Consider the following 25,580-nt stretch of genomic DNA (forward strand, 5'->3'; position numbering starts at 1 on the left):
TGGAGAATCAAAAACCAATTTGGGGTCTAACAAGGCAAAATGCTGTTTGCCTGAAATGAAGCCACTGGAATTACAAACGACCTTTGGTCCAACACTGTGGACAAGAGTGGAGCAATCTAAAAGAGCTGTGGCAATTAGTGTGAATCCCAGTGCATAGTGACAAACCATTGGGCTGGGCGAAGGGAACATTAGGCTTAAATTAGAAATTTATTTTTTTTAATGTTAGTGCATTAACTCAATATATTTTTTTAAGATTTTATTTATTTATTTGACAGAGAGAGATCACAAGTAGATGGAGAGGCAGGCAGAGAGAGAGAGGGAAGCAGGCTCCCCGCTGAGCAAAGAGCCCGACGCGGGACTCGATCCCAGGACCCTGAGATCATGACCTGAGCCGAAGGCAGCGGCTTAACCCACTGAGCCACCCAGGCGCCCCATCATTAACTCAATATTGATCAGACTTGAGATGGTTCTCTGACTTTAACTACCTGTTGACTTGATGGCTTGACACCATGAAATCTGAAAATAAGCTATTAAAAAATGTTAGAAGGCTTGCCATATTCCATTTAACTTGCCAGGCTGGTTTAATCTAACCACATCACAACTGACCTTTAGAATTTGCCAGTGTGGCCAACACCTTGAGAGTTTTGAGAAGTTGCCCTTCTTCTGTCTTCCTTCTTTTACTGCTAGCAAGTATAAAATCTTGGTTTGAAGGAATTTCTATTTTGCATGAAGAGAAGAGGACAGGACATAGATGAAATTGTTCAAGGTGGTTCCCCATCCTCCCACCCCCACCCCAGGTGCTCTCTGGAAGTGAGGAAGGAAGAAGGTGGGAGGGCAGAGACAGTCTTGTACAGCCCTCCAGACGCCATACTCTGTTCTCTGTCACTCTTCTTTATGAACTCATGTGTACCAGCCAGACTTAGTGCCCCCCAGTACAACCCAAATGCCCAGCTCTTACTTAGTTAGCTATTTCCTCCATCTTGCAGGGCTGTTTATTAGGGGTATACATCTTTTCCCCCGAATAGTACACAAATTCTTTAAGGTTATGGATTAAATATCAGTCATCCCACAATGCCAGGCTTAGTGCCTTTGACACAGTAGGTGGTCAAGAAAATTACTGAATGAAAGAACCAATAAATAATGAATGACTATCCATTTTTATTACATAGTATTTATGTCTATGCCCTGTCAATGTTTGAATTAACTACCATATCCTTCTCAGGTTTCATTATTATCTATAATTATGAATTAAAGGCAGAAATTAAATATGCAGGTATATTTTTTCAAGCTGAGTTCCCTAAACTTTTTTCCATTGAGTAGTTATGCCAGCCTTTCCACTTATACAAAACTGAGCTCCGCCACGAATCTGGACCTCATCAGAGTTTTTTAAAATAGTTCCTTTCCTTTTTCTTTTTAAATATTCTATTTCAACATCATTTGAGATTCATATGCAGTTGTAAGAAATAGTATGGAGAGGGGCACCTGGGTGGCTCAGTCTGTTACATGTCCGACTCTTGGTTTTGGCTCAGATCATGATCTCAGGATCGTGAGATCAAGTCCCACATCAGGCTTGCTTAAGATTCTTTCCTACTCCCTCTGTCCTTTCCCTCTCCCTCTCTAAAATAATAATAATAATAATTTTTAAAAAAATAATAAGGAGAGAGCCTGTTTACCGTTCACTCAGTTTCCCCCAGTGTTAATAGCTTATAAGTATAGTACAGTTTCACAACCAGGAAATTGACATTGATACAATTCACTGAATTCAGATTCTACCCATTTTCCAGGCACTCACGCATGTGCACACACATGTGGGCAGGCATACATGCACAAACATTGTCCTGGATCTTTCCGAAGCCAAGAAACATAGTTTAAAACAAAACAAAACTATGCTTTCGATAATGATTTCTCTTTTAAAGTAAGTGATTTTGAAAGCATTTGACTCATATCTATTTTCTGTATTTGGAGTACCCAACCTATCTGCCTGCTCCCAAGGTCACAAAGTGTACTTACAGGCATAGTTAATCTGCAAGTGAACTAGCAGCCCCAATGATTGTGGAGTCAGCCCTCCTTCCCCCTCCTTCCCTCCTCTACTCTTTGAGTGTGTAGGTACACACACACACACACAAATTTTCTCCTGCTTGCCTTTTTTTTATGCCTGAGTACCTTGCTGACAAGTGCTAATAACAAAATACCCAGAGAGAGTCCAGTTGAAGTTAGCATACATTAAACATTCTGAACTTGTCCTTTTGCTCATAGATTGTGCATAATTAATAATTAAACAGTTTCAATTGTAATGGGTTGACCTTCCTGAACTGTTCATTACTCACAAGGCAAAGGCATCACTCAAACTTTTTTCCCATTGTCCTTCGCTGTTCCCTAGCATGACACGTGCTTGTGTTCTAGTTGTTTAGCACAAGGGGCTGACCAGGTAGTTACTGAAACCTCTGAGACTTGGAGACTGTCCTCCTTGAGGACCAGAATTGCTCACTGAAATGGTTGATGGCCGCTGTTTTTACATAACAGTTGCTGGCTCCATAACTAGATCCAGCTTGTGTCCCTGTAGCAGGACTCTAGAGTTGATAAGGGAATAGAATCTCCGGTTAAGGCTTCTGGGTAAGGTTGTATCCACTGTTTCATTCCATACCTCTGTGCTTAGAAGTTCAACAGAAAAGCATCCCCCAGAAAAGCCCTTAAGGTGAAGTATAGCACCCGGGGTCTTAAGGAGAGTGATTTTTATTAACCATTAAGAGTTGGTTTCAGCCAGTCCTGAGAGTTGTTACTGTAACTGCTTCTCCAGCTCCTGTTTGTGTTTTTGAAATGTATTTGTTCATCTTTCCTGAACCCAGGTTTCGCAGAGCACGTTTTTGATGCGTAGTAGCAAGGACTTGACTAGATCCCTGAACCTCTGGGCAGGGTTCTCAGGCTCTTTGTAACCCAGTGGTGACTGGTTGCTGCCCCTGCCTGGGAGCTACGGGGAAACTGGGACAGCTCCACTCTGATCCTCCCTCCCTCCCTCCCTCCTTGGCGCAGATTTGAATTCCAGCATGAAACAAACAGATTCTTGGAGGTGTTCTGCAATGCTCTTCTAAACAAACTTCTGGTTTTACTTGCATAAAAATGAAAAAAGTATACTCTAAAAATCCTCCCAGTGTGGTGAACACCATCAGGTCTCTTCATTTGCTTTCCTCTAGAGTGTTAACATAAGCCTGTGTGCTTGTGTGGAGTAGGAGACTCTCAGAGGACTCCTTTGCTCACCCCTCTGCCCCCCCCCATGTTTGTGTGTGACATTCTGACCACACCCCCACACACGCCCACCCCCCCCCCCCCCCCCCCCCCCCGCCAGTCAGTCTTCTGTATCTCAGAAAATTCTCCTTGGAGGTATGCAAGAGACACAGCTTTTAAAAGGAAAAGAAATATCTGGCATTATGCATGTGAGATTAGAATTTCCCCCCACATCTCTGATAAGTGATTCTTTCCAGGCATCCCTGAGATGAGACTCCGCTCACTGCGGTTCTGTAAAGTCGACTTGGGGTGGCATTTTCACAAGTGAAATAAATTATTCATGGGTACCACCCAGTGTTCCTTAGTTTTATATTATGAGGAGCTTAACAGGCTACAATATCAGGTCTTAAATAAAATTAACTACCCATGCAAAGATGTCACATTGCCTCGTTTTGTTTCTCATCCATGTTAAAATGACATCTTCATCAAGTTGCCTAGTCTATAATTCATTAATTTACTCTTGGTATCATACTTTGAAATGAGGCCCACATTAGCATCATGTTTTATATCAGGATCTTTGTAGAAAACCAGTCGAGAATTTTAACCATCTTAGTAAATATTCAGCCACATTAAGGCAGTAGGCTTTTATCTTCCTAAACATCGCATTTAAAATCAACTACTACTCAGACACTCCCAGGACCAGAGCCTCCAGAAGAATTTCAGAAATGATGACTTGGAGGACTGACTCCCTGATCAGGGTCCATAGTTTCTGCACCTCAGACTTTGAACCGTTTTTGTACTAACTGTTTCTGAGACAGCGAAATGTCATTTCTTGAACTGTGCCTTGTAGGATCTTGCAGGTGCCGTGATATATATATATATGGCTTTCCTAAAACAGGCCGGGCTGAAATTGATATCATGTTTTATTTTTGCTCTTCAAACCGATGGGACTTCTGTGGCCATTTTATAGTACCTTTATCGAAGACTTGTCATGTTGTTGCACGCCTGTTTCTTCTGAGTGGACGGTTTCATCAGCCCCCTGCTTTCCATGTCCTCTCTGTGTAATGCCTGCATGTAATCCTTTGAACTTGGCAAGATTTTATTTCACTCCCATTTTCCTTTGTTTTCCTTTCTTCTTGGAAGCCTTTCTCTACTGATGAGAATTTTAAGTTTATGATTACTAACCTTCTCCTGATCTGGATGAAAAGAGTAAATTCAAAGAGAACAGAAAGGCAAAATCTAAGGATCATTTAATTCACATTCCATTTCTTTTAACCTCTTTGGGATTTATTTATTATTATTATTAATTTTTTTTCTTTTGGCTGCTTTGACCCCCTCAGATCCTTTTGATTTAATTGTATTTTCCAGCAGTTTCCAATTGTTTGAATTGGAAACAAAGCCTTAATAAGAGTTCTAGTTAATTTTCTGTCTTGTAATTACCGATCTCATTTTTCTGATAATTGGCCACAGCAATTATATGTATATTTACTAATCACATAGGAGGCTGTGCAATTGTATCTATCTGCCACCATTGATAATGACACACATATTGCAGAGGTGCTTTTATCATCTTCTTTTTTCCACTACATCAAAGCTATTTCCTCTCGTTCTCAATAATGAATACATGCATGCATTTGACACAGTTGTGTGCTAGAGAAATTGTTTGGCTCCCACCAAATGCTGCATGCTCTGAGTTTCTTGCCTGCAGCGCTGGAAGGTTGTATGTAATGATATATTGCTCATCCAAATGGCCAAAGCACTCCAAAGCACAGTGAGATTAAAATAAGTCATTCCTTTGTTAATTTAAATAGGTGCATGTATCATACTTTGCAGGGCACTTTGTGTAGGGATGTCAGAGAGGAAAAAAGCCGCCGAAAGGTATTTTTAATAGCAAATGAGAATAGATGGGAATGGAGTCATTTGCAGCTGCCTACTTTATGTGGCTCTCTTGTTCCAACTGTAGGTCTAATGAGATGACTGTTAAAGTACTCTGCAGTGTAATTTCATTACATCCTGAGCCGCTACACTATAAACACAGTGGCGCTCTCTGTCATTCTTGGAAAAACTCCTAAATTCTTAAAGCCTTCCTTTGCAAATGGTAATGGGGTTTGCTCCCTGTGTTACTCAGTGGTTGTCATTTGTGGCTTCGTTGTTTCCTGCTCTTTTAAGTGGCTCCCATCTCCGCCCCAGTTCTGTTTGGTGGTCAAGGTGGGAGTTTTTCACTGGGTGCTTAATTCACAGCCTCTCTCATACATATGATGAGTTTGCCCAGACTGGCAAATAGACTAAAATTCTTTTCAGGACACAGCTTCCCCTGTAAAAGCCTTTCTATTAAAGTAAAAAACAAAAACAAACAAAAAAACCTGACCCAAATGCTTCAGCAAGCAGTTAAGAGCAGTTGAATATACAAATAAATGTAAATAAAAGGAAAGTGTAAATAAATAGCAAATCTAGTAAAAGAAACAAAGGTCAACACAAGAATAATTTCACAGCTCTTTGTTAATTACAAGACCATTTGTGTGTTACTTAAATAATCATTAATTTCTCATTTACACTTTCGTACCTTCTTTCCTACCCCGTGGCTATCATTGTCCTTTTTTCACCTCCCTCCCTCTTTGCTCTCATGTTTCTCACCATTGTAAAATGTGTGTGGCTTTAAATTTGGCATTTTTACGTAAACATGTGGGAGAGGGTGTAGACAGTCTTTTTAATTGGATGAGGCCTTATTTTCCTTCCCACATGGTGCTGAATCCTTGTTATAGATTCATCTTTATCCTGCTCCTTGGGGGAGTTGGGCAGGGGTTGGGGGGGTGGCGCATGGAAAGGAAGAAAAGGAATTGTTGTGACTTTTGGTGACTTGTTTTTCCTCCATCCCAGGATTCGCCCGTCCTTCCGGTTGGAGAGTTCTCCGAGCCATTTGTACATTTCATCACTCAGTGGTGAGCCCGTTTGCAAACATGCCATGCCCTCAATGTAAATGATACATGCCATTAACTCCCAGGCTCCGCGAGACCTTATGGCTCTCCCTGCTTCCTCCTGGAGACGGGAGGGACTTCGGGGCCTTGGGCAGATGGGGCAGAAAAGCTGAAGAAATTGTTTAAATTATGTAAACGTTATTTACACAAAGGGTCGTAAATGTACTTTAGAGGCTTTTTCCTGTTTTAATAAACTGCTGAGAATCGGGCTCCTTCTTCGAGCACAGATACTGTTGCTATCCAATTTCTTTTTTTTTAAGAAATACACAATTTTATAGTCCCTATTGAACAGACATAGGAAGCTTATTTTTATTAATGTAACCTCAAGTTACCCATAAAACTGTCTGTCACTTAGTGGAAGCAGCATAGTTTATTAATTCATTGGGTTTTCAGTAAATAACTTTTATCTTTGGTTGTATGTTAAACACAATACTGGTGTTCCATTTCAGTGAATTTTGATGTTTGAAAGACTATGAAAACATGGTTCCATTTGGCCCACTTGAACCATTAAAGAACTGGGAGGAACCACAGGTCAAAGGGGCCCTCGGTGTCATTTTACACCTGAGGAAACACACATTTTTCTTTGCCAGCCCTCTGCCTTTTCCCCCTCTGTAGGACGAGGGTCCCCCTTTCACATCATCCACCTGCCTCTTCCCCACTCAGCAGCACCCAGGAGGCTATGGACGGCCCCATTGTTCCACTGCCCTCCTTCTGCCCTCTCCCTCTCCCTAGCATGGACAAAGAGAAGGAAATTGGGAGCATAGCAATGACCGCCACAAAGCAGGAGGCAGAACTAACCAGAAACTATTTGGGACATTCCGGAACTTCTTCACAACTACCTCTACCTGTCTTCCCCTAGTCCACTGAATTCCGTTTCATCACGCCTTTAGAGTCATGTTCGGTGGTGGAAAACGGAACCCTTCCTTCCTGTGGCGCCTGGAAATGGTGCGGTCAGGAGTCCTTGCCAAACCAAAACGTTTGTGCACTGTCCCCTGCCCCTCTCCCCCCATGATCCATCCGATGATTACACTAAAGTGAAGCTAAGAAATATTCCTTAATATAAATGTCAAGCTTTATCACCTTTTTGACTAAGTGTAATATGTTACCTCTTAATAAAAATGTCTCATACGGTTTATACTCCATAGAAAAACATGTGAGGAAGAGATTTTTTTTCCCCCTGACTCTAAAAATTTTATTAACACTGTTTCTATTTATTTAAAAGACTTATCTAATATTCTGTAGCTTTTAAAAACTATTTTTACCCTGCAGATGTTTCATTTCCAAAGCACCCCATGTTGGAAAAAACAGATATATCCACTGAACACTGGAATCCTGAGCTCATCGATAATATCAGAGCCCATTATCCAAAAATGTGTATTAATCTCTCTTAATTTCTTTTACGTGGAATTCCTAGAAACACTCAGAAGCAGCCCATCATGGGAATGCCACATTTTGAACTCCAGAAATTGAAAAATAAACCATGCCGTTCCTAAGCTGCCCAGAGCCCTGGTTTGGGCATCACCCGCCTGGCGCTGTGGGATTTGTGACGGGAGGGCTGTGCATCTCGCTGTGTGGCCTGAGACCCCCAAGGGGGTGGGGCCGGTTCTGGGCAGAAGTGGAGGGGGGGGCAGATAAGGCTTTGCCTTCCTTCTGTCCAAAAATTAATCAGCTGCTATGTAAAAGTTTTATGGAGACAGGGGGAGGGGTAACCTGTGTTGAAATTTCCACAGATGTCAAGCCGAAACAGAAATGATAGTGGGTAATAGCCTTGTTTTCCCAAGAGATACAGCTACTTTGGAATGTCAGATTAGGACTGTTACCAACTCCACCAGCGAGACAGCTTGAATTACTTGCTAATGAATGCAGTATTTGAGAGGTGCATATGGTTATTTATAGGGAAGGCAAATGTCCTTGATGTCATTAATGGTTCATAACTACGGTTCTTATTTACCAAATGATCATTAAGTCTCTCTACTCAAAAAAAAAAAGAAAATACTGTCAGCAAATGCAGGAATCATATGACGGGTTTTCCTGGCGCTCGTTAGAGGTTGCCTTGTGTAAAAGAAAAAGCATCTGTGTGATTTTCAAGTAATAGAAGAAGCAGTCTCTTTTCATGACTTCATCCCACAGACTCTCTGAGTTTGGTATGGATAACGGCCACCAGATAGGTAGCTGCTCGTAGTCACATCAGTCCCACGTGTGAGTGCTTCATCCCGTAGCCTTCATACCTGACACAGCTACTGATGATACTTACTGCATGTAAGACAAGCAGCATTTTGTATGAGTAATGTGATCCTTTAAGCAGCTTAAACAAACTTAACTCCCCCCTCCTCAGCTGTTTAAAGAATATCAACCTGCATTGTAGCCAGAATAAATAAAAGTTGAACTAATATAACAGCCCATTTGTAATTTTGTAGCATTATCTAGATTCCTGACTTCTTTTATGACATGTCATTCAGAGTCAGCATGAAGGAATAAAATATTTTCTCATTTGATCTGGTAGTCATGTTTTTTTTTCTTATTACCTGATTCCCGTTACGGAAAAAGAAGTCTATTGTTACCTAGATTTAAGTCTGAAATAAACTGAAAACTGAGTCAGGAAGAAATATTGCTGCTTTTTTTCTCCCACAATTATTTCAAAAGTGGAATTAGGTAAATTTAAATTCATTCTTCATCTGTTGTGCAAAAATAACTACCCCCCCCCAAAAAATCTTTATGTTTCTGATTCATGAGATTCCCCAAAATCCGATTAATTAAAGGCCCAAATAAAAGAACGGGAATATATGCTAATACTTTGGCCAAGAATTGAACACGGTGAATTTGAAGTCATTCAGATTCCAGGGAAAATAGTCCATGGTGGAAAGTATAGCACAGATCCATGCGTGATCTAGATAATGATGAGCTTTTCTTCCTCTAACAGCATGCGTAAACAACCCAAAGAAAGACCAGCACCTGAGGACCTGATGGTAAGTACATTGTTTTAATTACGTTAGCATTCTCTAGTTATATATCTGTGCTTAACCTTCTGCTAAAAGAATTGGAATGGAATTTAAAACATCCACAGCTCTTAGAGAGGCTGCATTACTTACTCCATTTGGGTAGGTGTTTTTGAAGCTCAAATCCTCAGGTAGTAGTTTTTACTCTTTAAAAACCCACCACCAGGGTGCCTGGGTGGATCAGTGGGTTAAAGCCTCTGCTTTCAACTCAGGTCATGATCCCAGGGTCTCTCTGCTCAGCAGGGAGCCTGCTTCCTCCTCTCTCTGCCTGCCTCTCTGCCTACTTGTGATCTTTGTCTGTCAAATAAATAAATAAAATCTTTTTAAAAAAATAAAAATAAGGGGCGCCTGGGTGGCTCAGTGGGTTAAAGCCTCTGCCTTCAGCTCAGGTCATGATCCAAGGGTGCTGGGATCGAGCCCTGAATAGGGCTTTCTGCTCGGCGGGGAGCCTGCTTCCTCCTCTCTCTCTCTTCCTGCTTCTCTGCCTGCTTGTGATCTCTGTCAAATAAATAAATAAAATCTTTAAAAAAAAATAAAAATAAAAACCCACCACCATTTTGTAATAATAAGGGAGTGGGCACCTGGGTGGCTCAGTCATTAAGTGTCTGCCTTCGGCTCAGGTAGTGATCCTAGTGTCCTGGGATCGAGCCCCGTGTTGGGCTCCTCTCCCACTCCTCCTGCTTGGGTTCCATCTCTCGCTGTAGAAAAGAAAAAAGAAGAAACTTAAGGTAAAACTCTCTTCCTCCGCCTTACACGCAAGGGCCACCAGTTAATCTGGGTTACTCCTCCTCCTTTCTTGTTACCACCTCTCAGCACCCAGAGCATCGGTAACAGAAAAGCGAGTCAGCATATTCAGTTTTTCGCGGTGTCCTGCAGGAGATTCTGAACGTGGCGTGGAGTCCTCTTGGATTCATGCAGAATGAAATTAGATCGGCTGCAAAAGATCAAGTTAATGTGAATCTTTGGTCTTTCCTCAGAAAGAGACAACTATGAGCTGCGGGTGCTGTGTTCTCAGCTCCAAGGCCACTTTCTTTGATGGCGAATGACAGTTTTTAGTCGAGCAGGGAGAGGAACAGAGACGCTCCCTAGCAATTCCCAAATGGTCATTTGTTTAGTGCAGATTGTTGATTTGACAACGCACAAGCTGTTAGAAGGAACGCCGAGATCGAGCATTAGTAACTAATGATTATAGTCTGCTCTTTCTCCTGTTTCGTGTGCTCACCATTCCCTGTCTTTAGACCATTGCACTCAGAGCGCACCCCGACCAGTCTTCTGTCACCACTTTAAACAAGAAGCATTTTGCAGATACCAGTTCAGAGGGTTTCATCCGTTGTATGCCATCCTGATAAACACCCTACGTGCCCAAACTTCTTCTTGTATAATACACCTTTCGTCCTGGAATAGAAAATAACAGGATGTTTCCCTTTTGCATCATGAGTGCTTTCCAGGAAGGTAGCATCCTCCCTCGTGTTACCCCTGGAGCAAATCTCCATTTTCAGGGTAGTTTCAAGTTAAAGTTCACCCCTAAAAACCTCTGCAATTTATAACTGTGCAGGTCTCGTGTCTGGAATAAACTGGTCTTCTGGCGGTGGCGTGTCTTGGATGGTTGGGAGATTGTTGCAGTTAGTCACATTTGAGAAAACTTGTAACAGGTTCTAGAGATGGAGACCCATTTACCTTGTGCATTATTATGCTATGGCTGGATAGCTCAGCTATTAAAACAAAGGAATAGGGTTTCATAAAACAGATATCTGTTTGTAAATGCATGTTTCTGTGCGGCAGTGAGTTGGCCACTTTTAAATAAAACACTGCAGATCGCACGTACACCCATCTGTGCATATGGATGGATGTCTTGGTGGGGAGCACAGCTCCAGGGCAGCAAGTCGTAAAGACAAGGCCAGAGGGTGCACACTTTCAGTGCCTGAGAAGAAAGTGTGTGCGCACGTGCACGCACGTGTATGTATGCGTGTGTGTGTGTGTGTGTGTGTGTGTGTATGGAGAGACAAGTGATACATATCTCGATATCTCTCTTTATAACTGTACACCCTGGTGTGTGCTGTCCCACATTTTTAATTAATAAATATCAATAAATCAGTAAAACACAATGAAAAATGTAGTCACAGGAAGCCCGGTTCTCTAGTTAATTTAACATTTGTAGGATTGCTCCCAGTGGGATTTAAATGAACAACATACTCCCTCAGGTACAGCACTCGTGAGGCACCCAGCTTAGAAAGGGCTCGGTGAGGAAGCCGGAAGCTTGGAATGTGTGTGAGGCTCCTGTGGTCAAGGGGGTTGGGCCCTGCCTGCCTCTGACCACGGTATTGAGCCACATAGGGGATGAGAGAGAAATTACGTTGTACCTGGCTTGAGGAACCTGAGTCACATCCTAGGAGCCCAGTCTTAAGGAACCAGCTTCTTTATTTCTTCCAACATATTAATGGCTTTAATTTTTCCTTTTCCCTCCCCATCTACAACCTATTTGATGGTGCTCCCATCTGGAAGCTGAGAGCATGCTCTGGAATGCGTGAATTGGAGGGGACATTTGTCACTGTGGTGGGGGCCTGCCTTTCACAAAAAGAGCAGTTTATCTCCCTAGCACGGTAGCAGCAGCCAGCAGGGCACTGATATGGTCCGCACAGCCTGGGCCGCATCAACCGTGAGGCCTGCAGACTATCCAAACCAAAGGAAGAAAATCAGAGATGGGCCTGGGTGGAAATACTGAGAGTTACAGACTCATCACCAGAGACTGCGGGTAAGCACAGCGAGCCCTGCCTGAGTAAACCAGACTGCAGGGAGGGGTGGGCCATGTGCACAGTGGGTGTACAAGCAGTATTTGACTTTTTATCTGCCACGGTTACCTTATATCCATAATACCCCAGTCTTCAAACCATCATCTTGGCAGTGTTGGGCCATGTCAGTCTCAAAGCTAAAGTTTAGACTCTTGAAGCCACAAGAATCCCGGTGTTAGGACTCATCTAGGTGTTTGGTTGTTTAATTCTACTTTGTGTGGTTGTTCCTGAGATGGTTATCAGTTTTTATGGTCTAAGTGGAAGTATGCTAAAGCTGGACGAAGAAATTCCCTTAACGCTCACATTTTGGGGAGTCCAGAGTTCATGTAAGCTGATACACGTGTCTGGCGTGTATCTGTTAAGGTCCATAAATAACCCATTCAGAAGTCCCATCAGTGGCATCCAGATCATCTTGGGAGATCTCAGAGCCAGAAAAACAGTGGGTCGGCAGGTATTATTAGACCATGATGTACAAAATCCTGTGCCTGACTCAACAGAAGATACAAGGAAGAGTAAGCCACATCCATCCAGTCTTGCAGGAGACACAGCAAGTATGCAACTTGCTGGAATAAAGTAACTCAGAACTGCAGAGTTCTCTGGGGGTTCACTGGGGAGATGGGGAAAGCTACACGGAGAAGGTGGCATTGGAAAAGGGCCTTTGGAGGATGGACTGAACTTCATAGAAAGTTTTCAAGGGGACATTCCAGGTAAAGGAAGCAGGCTGGGCCAAGCATGAGTGTATTAGAGGGTCCAGACTTTTTCGGAGCAGTGTGAGACCTCTAGTGCCTTTTGGAACAGAAATCCCTTTGACATTGGCCTCGTGGAGTCCCAAACCCACAACGGGGGAATTCAGATAGGCAACGCATTCACCACCAGCTGGGCGATCTGTTAAAAAATTCCACTTCTTATAGGAGAAACCCTTTCTTCTTAGAGAAGAAACCCTAGTCCAAGTCTGAAAACGTGGACCTGACATGGAAGCAACACACCGACCCACCCACACCTTTTCTCGTGAGTGGACTCCCATTCAGGTACAGGGAAGCCCTTCATCCTTCAGTCCTTCGAGAGCCATCACGTGAATCAGGAGCCAGTGTTAACCCAACAAAGGAGAGCCAGCCACGCAGGACTGCTGGCCACGCAGCCACGCAGGTCAGGGAAGACCTAGGTCAGTGCCGCCCCAGCTCTGTGATGTAGGACCCGCAAACTTAGAAAAAAGTTTCCAGGCTGTAGAAGCCCTGTGGAGATGGAAGCAGAATGTTCACCAGGCTTCTGATAACGAGGCAGAGATGTCTCGGCTTCTGTGGAGTGGGGGACAGCTGCAGCCATCAGAAAGGATTGGCGAGGACACGGCAAGAAGGGCGAAGGTGATGAAACAAGGGTGGTGGAGACCTTTTCCCAAAATGTCAATAATCCGATTGAAGGACACCAAAAAAAATAAAAATCAGACCCCTAAATTCAGAGACAGATGGCTTGAGATGGGAGCATATTGAGATGGAGAGGTTCAGATCTGGCTTTGCTCTTCAAATTGTTATGTTTTTGAATAGAGGATACGGTGAGAACATTGTTGGGTAGACCTTTGCTCGTGTGAGCCATAGAGAATTCTTCTGCCCAATGACTCTTCTTCCTATAGGGTTCTCTGGTAGCTGTGGTCCAGCTGTGCTTTAACAGGAAAGCCTCCACACTTCCCTTCCCTTGTCAGCAGCTCCCCATTCCCTCCCAGCTTTTAGTGTCTTCATGTGCAAAATGGAGTGGATGCATGAGATCACCAGTCCTTGACCTCGGGTCCATGACTTCAGGAAGTCTGGTAGATCCCCTGAAATTACATCCAACGTCAACGTATGCATGTGGGGATTTGCATTCTTTTCTGAAAAGAGAAATCCGTGACTGTCATCAGTTTTTCAAACGGGACCATGACCCTGAATGATTGTTAAGCTCCCTCTCTGCCTTTTCATTCTGTTAGTTAGTGCAATGCAGCCAGAACCAGACGAGCAGCTCAGGAGGGAGGCGTTCACTCGGAGGGCGCTGGCCTGGCGCAGCGGAGGGATGGGAAAGGCCCTCCCCGTGGCATTCAGGAAGGCTGCCCACCAGCTGGCAGCTGGCCCTTTAACCTGCCAGCCTATCCTGAACATGGGCCTTGACTCAGGCAGGGAGGGTACGAGCCGTGGGCACCTCCGCAGTTACAATTTGGGTTCAGAGCACTATAGATCCTTTGATGCATTTAGAGTATTTCCAGAAGCTTCCCCTGTCTAAGCTCTATTTAATGGAATCTATGCATAGTAAGTAATCAGGTCAGAAGAAGCAGCATCCCGGTTTGAGATCAATCGCGGGCTAATACTTTATCTAGGCCACTTTATTATCTCATGCTGATCTGATTCCCATTCTCCTCCTCCTTTGTGGCATGCAGTTCGGCTGTGGTAAAAGTAGGGATCACATACATATTAAAAACATATACCCATTCTATCTGTATGTAAATGCGTGAGGCACAGCTGGATATTGCAGAGGAGTTTGATTTACTAATAGTTATTATCTGTTCTAGCTGCTCAGTGGCAGAGAGAATTTCAAAGAAACAAGCTGGCGCAGAAATTGTCTTTATGCTATTACTATACTGCTTTAGTAATTGTTTAAAAACATGGGTTTTCTCCCCTGGTTCTAATAATGCCTGTTATTTTGTGCATTTCCTGGTACATTCCAGAACAGGGCATACTTGTTCAGTATCTTCTCAGGTTTGGGGTTTTTTTGTTTTGTTTTGTTTTGTTTTTTTTCGTTTTTTCCGTTCATGCTACTAAGAAGAAACACAGAGGGCAGTTTGCAATTGAAATTTTGCAATTGACATTTTGCTTAGAAAGCAAGTAAATCGTGGGACTTGGAATCTAAAAAGCAGGTGTGGATCGTGGGGGGAGGGATGTCAGTTACAATCAAAATAGTGCTTTTAGATTTTTTTTTTTCCCCTTCATCTAAATCCCAGCAGTTGCAAACTCGAAGGCATCTCATTTCTCAGAAAAGGCTCTACGGATAAGAGGTGGTATTGTTTGGGGGCTAATAAACACCAAACTGCTCCAGAAAAATCTGTTTAAACATTTAATTACTTGTTAACTTGTTTAACTCCTCTCTATTAAATTGTCACTGGTAGCTTTTCTGTGTATCCGAACCTGATTGTAATTACATTTTCCGATAGTTTGGCTGGTTGTCTCTCACTTAATCAGTGGTTGTGAAAAACTGGGCATCTGCATGCGGCATGGTCACTTTTAGAAATGGAAGAAATCACCAGGTTAGATTTTTGTCTCTCCAGCACTTCAATTCCAGTATAACTTTTGGATTTACAGCAAATGGTTTCATTCACCACTGTTAGACCCAAACCTTTTGACCACAGACAGATAGACGGAATGAACCGGACAATTAAGAAGATGATTTTAGGGGCTCATGGGTGGCTCAGTCCATTGAGCATCCAACTCCTGATCTCAGTTCAGGTCTTGATCTCAGGATCTTGAGTTCAAGCCCCATGTTTGGCTCCATGCAGGGCATGGAACCTATTTAAAAAAAAAGAAAAAAAGAAAGAAAAGAAAAGAAAAGATGATTTTATTCAGGCTGTTGCAATATGAGGAATGTTTATTAATGAGGAATGTGTCCAAGTAAAGGGATCAGGCCAAGGTGATGGAGGCAGGTAAGCAAGGAAGTCATCAACTGGTCTTAAGGAAGTCAGGAGGAAAGGTGGAAAAGGGTGAAAGCAGGGTGGTCCTTCGCGGCTGACAAAAGAGTGAGGAGATTTCTCCTCTTTAGTTCTTTCCAGAAAGTTCAACATTACCACCACATTCTACTAGACCAAAGGTGAGTTTCGGTTTCTTTTGATCCAGAGTTTACTTGTTTCCCGAACACAAAGAGGCAGAACGGCACATTTCAGCAGCCCCCTCGCACGGTGTTCGTGGACCTACCGTACTTGCAGTTGGGACTCTTTAAGATACTAACGGTGATTTAATGAGCAGTTATGAGCTTGGTTGTCATTTACTCCATCGAGCTTTCGCCTGTGTCTTGAAGAGCATGTTTTAAAACAGACCCTTAGGGCCAGACTCCTGTGTGTGTCCGGCCACCCATTCTTGCAGACATCAAACTTTTGCTTTTGGTTACTCATCTGGGGGTGCATATCAGCTCATTAGCTAAGGCACCCGGAATTTGCAGGGAGAATCCCTGGCTGGGATTGTAACTTCAGCTAAGTATTTCCTTCAAGCGCAGATAGCATCACAGAAGCCTGGGGGCTCCACAGAGGGTCCAATTTACAACCACGGAATGATTTGTTTTATTATTATTTTCAAGTTCTGAAGGCCATTAAAATCATCTGTTTGTGTCTGCTTATAAACAGGAATCCACTACTCAGAAGTTGATTTTAGCTCTTTAATTGCACATAATTACAACGGCAGAATCACTGCCTGGATGCTTGAGATCGCACTAAATCAGACAGCTTTAATTTGAATTTTTGATGACACGTTAGCACTTCAGCAAGAACAGAGAGATTATAACCCCAGAAAACAAGCTTTGTTTTCCCGCAGACGTGACTGCTTAATCTTTTCACGAGACTTTAGCAGATAAATGTGTGTGTGTGTTTGGGTGTGTATTTATATACACGCGTGTAGCAAGAGAGCTACAGATAGATAAAATCTGTCACTCCTTGATCATGGTGATCTAACAGTTTTAATTTCCCAGTTAAGGATAACTTTTTTCCCTCCATCGTCAGGTCAGATCTCTTAATACGGTGATGATTTGCCCGTTTAAGATTGCGGTTGTTTGAACTCCTGACTGCAGTGCTTCTTTCTTGTTTGCCTGGGCCAACCGTCATCTTCCCAGCATCACATTTCACGGCACAGTGAGGCCGTGGCGCCTTGACCGCAAGAGTAGTCTGGTTATCCCGGATGCGGCAAAATGGAACTCGGACTGCTCTGTGACGTCATGCCACATTCCCAGGGGCTGAGCCGGGTCTTGGGCGTGTGTTGCACACTACTTCCTCATTTGACACCACTCAGCCCATTGGTAGTTTCTTTGATTTGGGGAGCGGTCTCAGTTTGGAACACCCCCCAACCCCGTCCTTGGAGGTCTCCATCCTCCTCCCTATCACAGTGCTTGCCCCCTTCTCCGAGGCACTCCAGAATTTACTGTCTCTGACTTGGAACGGTACTTAACTACACAGAATTACGTATCCATCTTCTAGTCACAAGTCGGTCCATGTAGTACAGTGGTTCCTAATGCTGGCAACTCATCAGAATCATCCAAGTAGGTTAAAAATAAGAGGCCAAAAAAAAAAAGCCTGGATCCCAGCCCAGATGAAAGAATTCTTGGTGCTTGGGCCAGGGAACAGGTACTATTTTGTTTTTTAAAGCTCTCCAGGTAGATTATAAGGAGAAGCTCGAGGTAAAACTCACTAGTTTAATGCCTTTTTTTTCCAACTAGATTTTAAGCGCCTTGAAGGAGGGTCATCCTCTTCTGATTCAGTGCCTAGCATGGTTGTGTGCGACTGCCGTTCAGGCGAGTCTCTGCTCTGATTACAGGAAGATAACTCACTATCGCCTACTCTTGGCGTGTGCCCGTCTCTTGCATCCCGCTCAATGAAACACTGTCCTGGACATCGAACAGACAAACAGAACAGTTCTTATTCTCCAAGAACTCACACAGTAAAGCCGAGGAAACTCACCCAGGAACAAGTCATCTCGGGACATTGTAATGTACAATATAAGTTAGGCTGACCACACTAGAAGACATGGTCCGATTAAGGGCTTTTGTTTGACTTAACCCAGAGGTCATATGGGTAAAATAATTTGGTGCCAAAGTAAAGGCATTTTGAGGCTGTTGCTGTGTTTGCAGGGATAACATTCAAGACGTGTAACAAACAACCAGTACAGCATGGGCTTGACCAGTCAGAGCAGACCCCAGGGCTCTGGCCATCCCACCTCGGGATGGGACATGTGGGAAGAGCAAGGCAGTGTTCAGCACCTGTCACCTTCAGCATGTGTCCTGACCCCTTGAGAATTTGCCTCTGACAGTTAATTCCGAAACAAGAGGTCATCAGAGAGCCAAGACCTAGAGGAGACCACCTGGCCAGCACCGTCTTCGTTTGGTTAGATTGATAGCAGGGGGACCCCACGGTCTTTATCTACCAGCATATCAGATGCACACCACCCCAGCCCCTAGCTCTCGGGAATAATGGATTAGGTTGAAAAAGACCAGAAGATATTAAGCCGTTTGTGGGGGAAATACAGAAAGATCTGAAGCCTAGTCTCTGTGATTTGGGAATTGCCATTGAAGACAGCAATCTTGTTTTCCTGGGAGTACACTCCAATAAAAAGATGCAATTCTTATCAATAATTAATGAGTCTAACCAGGAATTTCAAGGGCTGGAAAAATATTAGAAGCCTCCTATTTACAGTTGAAACCAGCTGGATTTGTTTAATGGGTTGTTTGCTTTTTAATTTGTAGCAGTTTGGAGAGAGACCTTTGGGGATCAGGAGCCTTGTGGTTTCAGCGAGGCCTTTGGTAGATACACAGTTATTTGGGGGGCCAGATCTGTCTGCAGATAATTTGAGGTTCGCCTGGCCATTTAGAGACTGCCTAAAGGCAGTAGAGACATTTGGGCCTTCTGTCCTCTATTTAATTTTCAAGATTAGAATTAAACATTAGGTCTTGGTCTACCGAGAGACATTTGCTGGAGCATGGACTAGTTTCTTTCCAGTATCCTGGTTTACCGTTTCTCAGTTCTCTGTGTAAATGGTCACTGATTCTGAAGTAGGAAGCTAGGTAGCATTCGTTTATTTGGGCAGAAGTTCCCTGGGCACAAATAAAAATGGAATTTTCCAATGTAACCCGATTAACTCTTAATTGTATACCAATAGCCTACGTGTGTCTCACCTCCCTCAGAAGGCTTCTGGATGGCCTGCGTGTCTTTTTAAACTTGGGGGGGGGGGACGCGGAGGGGGATTCAGTTAATAGCAGGACTTTCTAATTGTGGGACTGGTGTGGAGTTGACAAAAATTTGTATAAATAGGGTACATTTTTCCACTTAAGAGGGCCGTGCTGAAACATTTTTAATTGGATTTTCATGGTGATTGACAGCATTTGATTATGACAGTAACTTTATTTGGCTGGACTGCTCTCGCCTCTTGTTCAGATTTTTCCATCAAAGCTCTTTTTTATCCTCTGAATCCCCAGTGGAGCAGCAGTCATTGTGGAAGAGCCTTTTAGCACCTTTGTTGTCACCATCCCTGGTGATGATTGGGCCCAGCTGGTAGTAGATAAGAAAATGTCCCTTTCACAAAGAGGCTGTGTCTCCCGCCTCTGTGGCTTCAATAATTTTAAGAGCCCCCCAAACCTGTTGAGGATTAGAAGGAGCTTTAGATGTGAAATGAGTGTTAAGTATTAGTAATCGGGAGATTAGGGCCCCAGGGACAATGGGAGATAAACAAGTGCAATTAAGGCAAATCTGCCGATGTAAACAAAATTTAGCAGAAACAGATGCCCTAACCATTTTGGGGGATTGATTTGAGGGCACCAAGGAATCGATTTTTGTCTTGTTTACACTTTCCAACCCCTGTGATATACTGAAAGGCGAAATATTTCATACAGCCTGATTTTAGTTAATTTTTTTTCCAGCGCCTCACAGTAGGCGCCTGTCTTCTCGCAGTGACCAGGCCTGAGTTTATTCAGCATTCACAGGGAGCAGCTAATTGTCTATGAAGGGCCCCCGTGTTTAAATGGGCTTGACAGGAATTTAAATTTTGTTTCAATCAACCCCTGTGCTCACAGCCTGCTCCAGTTTCTAATTTTTAAATTAAACATGATTTTTTTTTTTTTTTTTTTTTGAAGCCGCGGCCTTGCCTCTGGAATGCTCCGGCTCTAACTCTCGGAAGGCGAAAATCGGCAACCCTGCAATGCTCGTGTGTGCAGGGCCCGAGACACCAGCTTCCAGGCTGGAAAGCCCTTTCCCCAAAGCAGGTGTCCGGTCCCCACGTCAGGGAGGTCAGCAGGGCTGCAGCCGGGCACGCCGTCCTTCCCGCCTGCGGAAAAAGCCCAGCTCTCTCATGCAGGCCCCAGCGCCGCGTCGTGCGGAAAGTGGGTTAAGTACCAAAGAAAGGCAGAAGGGTAGATGGGGGGTGCTGGCTGAATTGTAACTCACTGCACATGTGGTACAGATGCGGGTCCTAGGAGTCCTTTCTACTCCTGGGAGATGGGAGAGAACACGCTTTGGGCGTCACAAGTGTGCTCTCCCCGTTTTCCATAGTCGGCGCCTCCCAGCTGATGCTAAGGGGGCACGCGGCACCCCCGATTCCTGACCTCAGCCAGCCAGCAGTCTAGCCAGAAGGCTGAGGATACATACAGCCAAGTGCTGGATAGAATGTGAGACCGGCCAAGGCCCTCCATCGCTTACACCCACCCCCCTCCACCTCGAGAGGCTCCTTCACACGCAGCCCGCGCTCTCATGCTCTCACAGCGCCCACAGGCGGGAGGCATTCTCGCACGGTTGTGTCTTGGCTTGTGCTGTTTCCTTACTGCAATTCCAGTCATTGTAGGGCCCCGCCCCAGACTTGGTGAGGATTGGAAGTAGCTTTCGATGGGAAACGAGGGTCAACCAGCACAACCTCTGTGAAGCTACCCAGGTCTGCCTCTGTACGGTTCCTGACTTCCTGTCCTACATACCCTTCCTCCTGGCAGGTCTCTCTGTTAGCACACATTTCTCCCTTTGTGGCAGTAACTTGTCTACCTAGCCGGTAACAGTCCATAAACAAGACTACGAGTTTCTGCGGAAGGCAAGATTTCTTCCAGCCAGCGTTTTCTAGGGAGGTTTTGTGAACTCGTGACAAGTAAGGCAGGCCACACAGAACATGTGTGTGTGTTACTTTCTGCATACAACATGGAACACAGCTCAGATCATAAGGAAGAGCAGAAGACCCTCTAAGATCCACACTAGCCAGAATCCACACTACAATTTATTTTCTCTGAACTTACCTGAAAGTAGTTGGAAGGAGGATTGCTTGCATCTTGGAGCTACAGATAAATTCAGAAAGGCCTTTGCTCTTTAACATTTAAAACAGACTTATTGTAGAGAGAGAAATTAAGCAAATAGCATTTTTTAAACACATGAGTTTACAGAGTTCTTTCATATAAATTAGTCACTTGACCTTCACACAAACACTACAAGGGTTATTCTTATTCCCATTTAACCGATGTGTTAAACCAGGGCTTAGAAAGGTTAATTGACTTGCTGGGAGCCACGCAGCCAGGACAGACTTAGGACGATTCTGCCTTAAACAAAGCTGTTTAACAGTGGGCAGGGGAGAGTGGTTGTGAGAATTTCAGTGAAGTCAAACTATTTCCTGCAGTTGAAAATAAAACTAAGCACAAAGAGCCTGCAAAGAAACATGGAGGGCTTCAGCCGTGTGCTTGTGAACCCCAAATACCCGGCTGGGATGATTGCTCCCCCCACTCCTTATGGTCCCCTCTGCCTTGGCCTCGTCCTGCCGCTGCCAGGCCGTAGTTGAAGCAAGGAGCTGGCGGCGGCCCTTGGAAGCCTGGACCTCAGTGCAAACAGACCAACCAGGGGGAGAGAAAATAATCACCAGCCATTTGTGCTTGGTCTGCATCGGGGAGGAGCCTGTGAGAATTTTGAGTTACTGTTTTTTGGTTCTGTCAGCCTGCAGTAGAAGTCGAGGGCCTCAAACCTTTTCTCAGTTCTACCATCATGGTTACAGAAATCAGCAACTTCCAAGAGCTACATACCGTTCATTGAGTGTGGGAGAAATTTCCTTGAACTCAGCAAATTTACTGAGCCCATTCTGTGTACCAGATCTATTGCTAGAGGCTGTATAGTGCTACTCAAATATGGACCGGGGACTAGGAGTAGCATCTGAACTGTTTCTCGAACACAAGAGAAGGAGTTTGTACCAGAATATAGATCAGGCATGACTCAAAGCTTCTGTTTAATGCAGCTAATGTTCGTTTGTAGGAAAAATTGGTCAGTGAAGGAAGCTGCATGCTGATTGACCTGGTGGCATAGCTCCTTACCTTGTAGCAAACCAGTAGCAAGCGGTTCTCAGACCAGCCACTTGAGTTAACAGCTGCAGGGAACACAGGCTGATCGGAGGCGCTCACAGTGCGGTGTGGAAGTGAAGCACTGATGTAACCAGGGGTACAGCTGGCCTGAGTGAGACACCAAGAAGCGGTTCAGTAATCTGTTTATAGATGGGTCAAAAAGAACTCAATGAAAGACAACCTTCAGAATGGGAAAAACATTTGCAAACCATATATCTGATCAGGAGGTAACATCCAAAATATAGAGAGAACTCCTACAATTCAACAGCAAGAACCAAACAATGCAATTAAAATGGACAAAGGACCTGAACAGACATTTTTCCCAGAGGAGATTATACGAATGGCCAACAGGTACATGAAAAGATGCTCAACAGCACTGAGCCTCAGGGAAATGCAAATCAAACCACAGTGGGCTGTCACCACTCACCTGTCAGAATGGCTCTCACCCAAACGATAAGCGATGACAAGTGTTGGTGAGGATGTGGAGAAAAAGGAACCCCCTTGCACTGTTGGTAGGAATGCAAACTGGTGCAGCCACCATGGAGGTTTCTTGAAAAATTAAAAATAAACTATATGATCCAGCAACTCTACATCGGAGAATACATCCAAAGGAGATGGAAACACTATGTCAGAGATATCCACACCCCCACGTTTATGGCATTATCTACATAGCCAAGTCCAGAAACAGCCTAAGTGCCATTGACTGATGAACGGATAAAGATACAGTATGTATGTACAATGGTGTATTATCCAGCCATAAAAAGAAGGAAATCCTGACATTAGCAACAATATGCATGGACTTCAAGGGGACTATCCTAAGTGAAATAAATCTGACAAAAAGGCAAATACTTATGATCTCACTTATATGTGGAATCTTAAACAAAATAGACTCATAGAAGCTAGTTTTGGTGGGGGGGATTAGGTGATAGTGGTCAAAGGTGTACGATAAATAAGTGTGTGTACAAAAGATACAAAAAGATAAATAAGTACTAGGAATAGAAAATACAACGCAGGGTGCCTGGGTGGCTCAGTGGGTTAAAGCCTCTGCCTTCGACTCAGGTCATGATCTCAGGGTCCTGGGATCGAGCCCCGCATCGGGCTCTCTGCTCGGCATGGGGCCTACTTCCCCCTCTCCCTGCCTGCCTCTCTGCCTACTTGTGATCTCTGTCTGTCAAATAAATAAAAATCTTTAAAAAAAAAAAAAAAGAAAGAAAGAAAATACAACACGATAGCTATAGTTAACACCACTGTATGGTATATTTGAAATTTATTAAAATGGTAAATACTAAAGGTATTCATCCCAAGGGAAAAATTTTTTTTCTTTTATTCTTTTTTACTTATGTAAGACGATGGATTTTTTTTTTAAAGATGATGGATGTTACCTTATTATGGTAATCATTTCACAGTATTCTGTAAGTCAAATCATTATGCCATACACCTGAAACTTACACATTGCTGTATGTCAGTTACATCTCAAAACCAGTTGGGGGTAAGAACCAAAGGAAAGAGAAGCTAAACTGGTGAGGACCTTAGGAGACATGTGATCAAAGTAGTTAGGTCACATAGAATAGGAAGCCAGACAGAGATCGGGGTCTGACAGGAAGGCAGAAGGGAACCTGAGGCTGAGAAGGCACCCCGCAAATGTGTGTCCAACACACATGGGAGCGGAGCAGCAGGAGCACGACCGTGGAGCCATGACCTTGCTCATCTCGATAACCATTACGGTAGAATTGGAAAGGTGGAAAGGTTGGTGGCTAGGCGGTGGGCAGACATGCCCTGTCCTCTGTATGTGAAGTCTGGAGAAGCCGAAGATGGGCTCAAGATCCTGAAAATGAGCCTGCTGTGAATGCGGACAAGAAGCAACATGGTAAACCGGAGAGAGCATTGCAGTCAGAAGCTATGATTTCCTGTACAGGTTCTGCTCTAAGTAACTGGGGAGTCATCGGTTATGTGGCTTATCTGAGCCTCAGCTGCTTCATCTGCAAAGTGGGGGGTGATGATACCAATCTTCCAGTATTGTTGTTTTCATTTAAACAAGATGAGAGTTTTGTGGAAGTGTGCTTACGAACTGTAAAGTGCTAGACACATGTAGAGCACTGAATCACTCAGCCTCTTTGGGTTATGATTTTTTTCATCCGTCTAGCGTTCTGGGCATTTCCAACTAGTAGCCTCTTGGAAAACACGTTTGTTTAGTGGTGCTGACTGTGAGTTAGATTGAAGTAAATGTGTGCTGGCTATTCCCAGCAAGTGTCCAGTGAACTGGTAATTTCTTGGGGGGTGGGTGGACCTCTGTGAGTTTTCCTCCCCAGTGATTAGAAAGCTTAATTTTTTGTCCTCTGTTATCAGTAAGATGTAACGAGCATCTTGTTGGAGGGAATTATTGTGAACCAGTTAATCAACAAGTATTGGTTGTCCCTGTCTCTGAGGTGCTGTAATGGGTTCAAAGAATATGAGAAACAGTTGTGTCATAGAGGAGCAGAAGAGACCCCTGCACAGGAGACATTCGGAGAGGGAAGGAAGGGCTGTGTGCCGCTGACTTGCTTGGTGTGAGAGCTCAGGGGAGGATGGCTGAGGCTCTCCATGGTCGGGGAGACAGCTCAGCTCCAGCTGGACCTGGAGGATCCTTGGAATTTGTCTCAGTACGAGAATTAGAAGTGGCAGCTCAGCCAAAAGCCAACCCCTCCTGTCCCTCCACCCCTCCTTTACTAGCTGCTGGAGGTCAGGCATGGCCCCCCCTTCTCAGCCTCACATTCCTTTCTCATAGAAAGGGAGTCCCACAGAGCGGAAGATTTAAGTGAGATAAAAGTATGTTACGTGCTGGGCACCGTATCTGGCATAAAATGAGTGCTCAGTAAATGGTCGCCATGATCATCACCATCACTGCTAAAAACAGGAGGGAAAGGTTTCTGGAAGAAGGAACAGCACAAGCTGAGAGCAGAGGAAGCACAGGACAATGAGGAACCCCTTTCTTTCTGGCCAAAGCAATGGAGACCCCTGGGAACCAAGGGAGTGAAGTTAGCTGGGTGGGATGGGTCTGATCTAGAAGGGCTTTGCCCGCCGGCAAAGGCGGTGGTTGCACAAAGCTTCTGTTGGTTCCTGAGCAGTGCAGGGGCTCGGTGAGGCTGCCGCTCCGGAGGCAGGTGGGCCACCCAGTGCTGGTCTCTGCCTGCTCCACAGGGACCAGACTCTGACTGGAACCAGCTTCAGAGGGGGGATGTCCTAACCCTCTGGCTTTTTCTGAAATTCCATGAAGGTCTCCAGCCAGAAGAAGAGAAAACTGAGTTCAGAGCCTATAGCTTCTTGACAGCATGTCATTTGTCTCTCTTTCTGCAGCTTCTTTTCAGTGTCCTTTCTGTCACCATCAGGGAAAATCATTAGTATGCTAATCTAGCTAGCCGTCATTTTAACACTGACCTTTGCTAACCTGCCTTTGCAATTTCAGGAACTATGTTTGACTTCTCTAAAAGTAACCTTAAATTGTAGTCTTGTAAGAATTCCAGAGCTGTATCCTTCACTCCTTCTTCTAATGAGGTTAT

At 44.2% G+C, this 25,580-nt stretch overlaps 1 protein-coding gene across 8 annotated transcripts in view; it reads left to right on the forward strand.

The window, feature by feature from the left end:
- Window positions 1–25,580, forward strand: part of MAP2K5 (mitogen-activated protein kinase kinase 5) — a 253,962-nt gene that overhangs the window by 206,649 nt on the left and 21,733 nt on the right. For 6 of the 8 annotated variants that reach the window (XM_047735597.1, XM_047735598.1, XM_047735596.1 and 3 more), the window contains 2 exons: window positions 6,100–6,161; window positions 9,118–9,163. In XM_047735597.1, the coding sequence (XP_047591553.1) occupies window positions 6,100–6,161; window positions 9,118–9,163 (108 nt within the window). Of the gene's footprint in view, window positions 1–6,099; window positions 6,162–9,117; window positions 9,164–9,953; window positions 11,637–11,695; window positions 13,110–25,580 lie in introns of those variants that run through there. The other 2 variants (XM_047735601.1, XM_047735599.1) reach the window with 2 other exon arrangements.

Source organism: Lutra lutra, chromosome 7, assembly GCF_902655055.1.
Source record: "Lutra lutra chromosome 7, mLutLut1.2, whole genome shotgun sequence".
Lineage (NCBI taxonomy): Eukaryota > Metazoa > Chordata > Mammalia > Carnivora > Mustelidae > Lutra > Lutra lutra.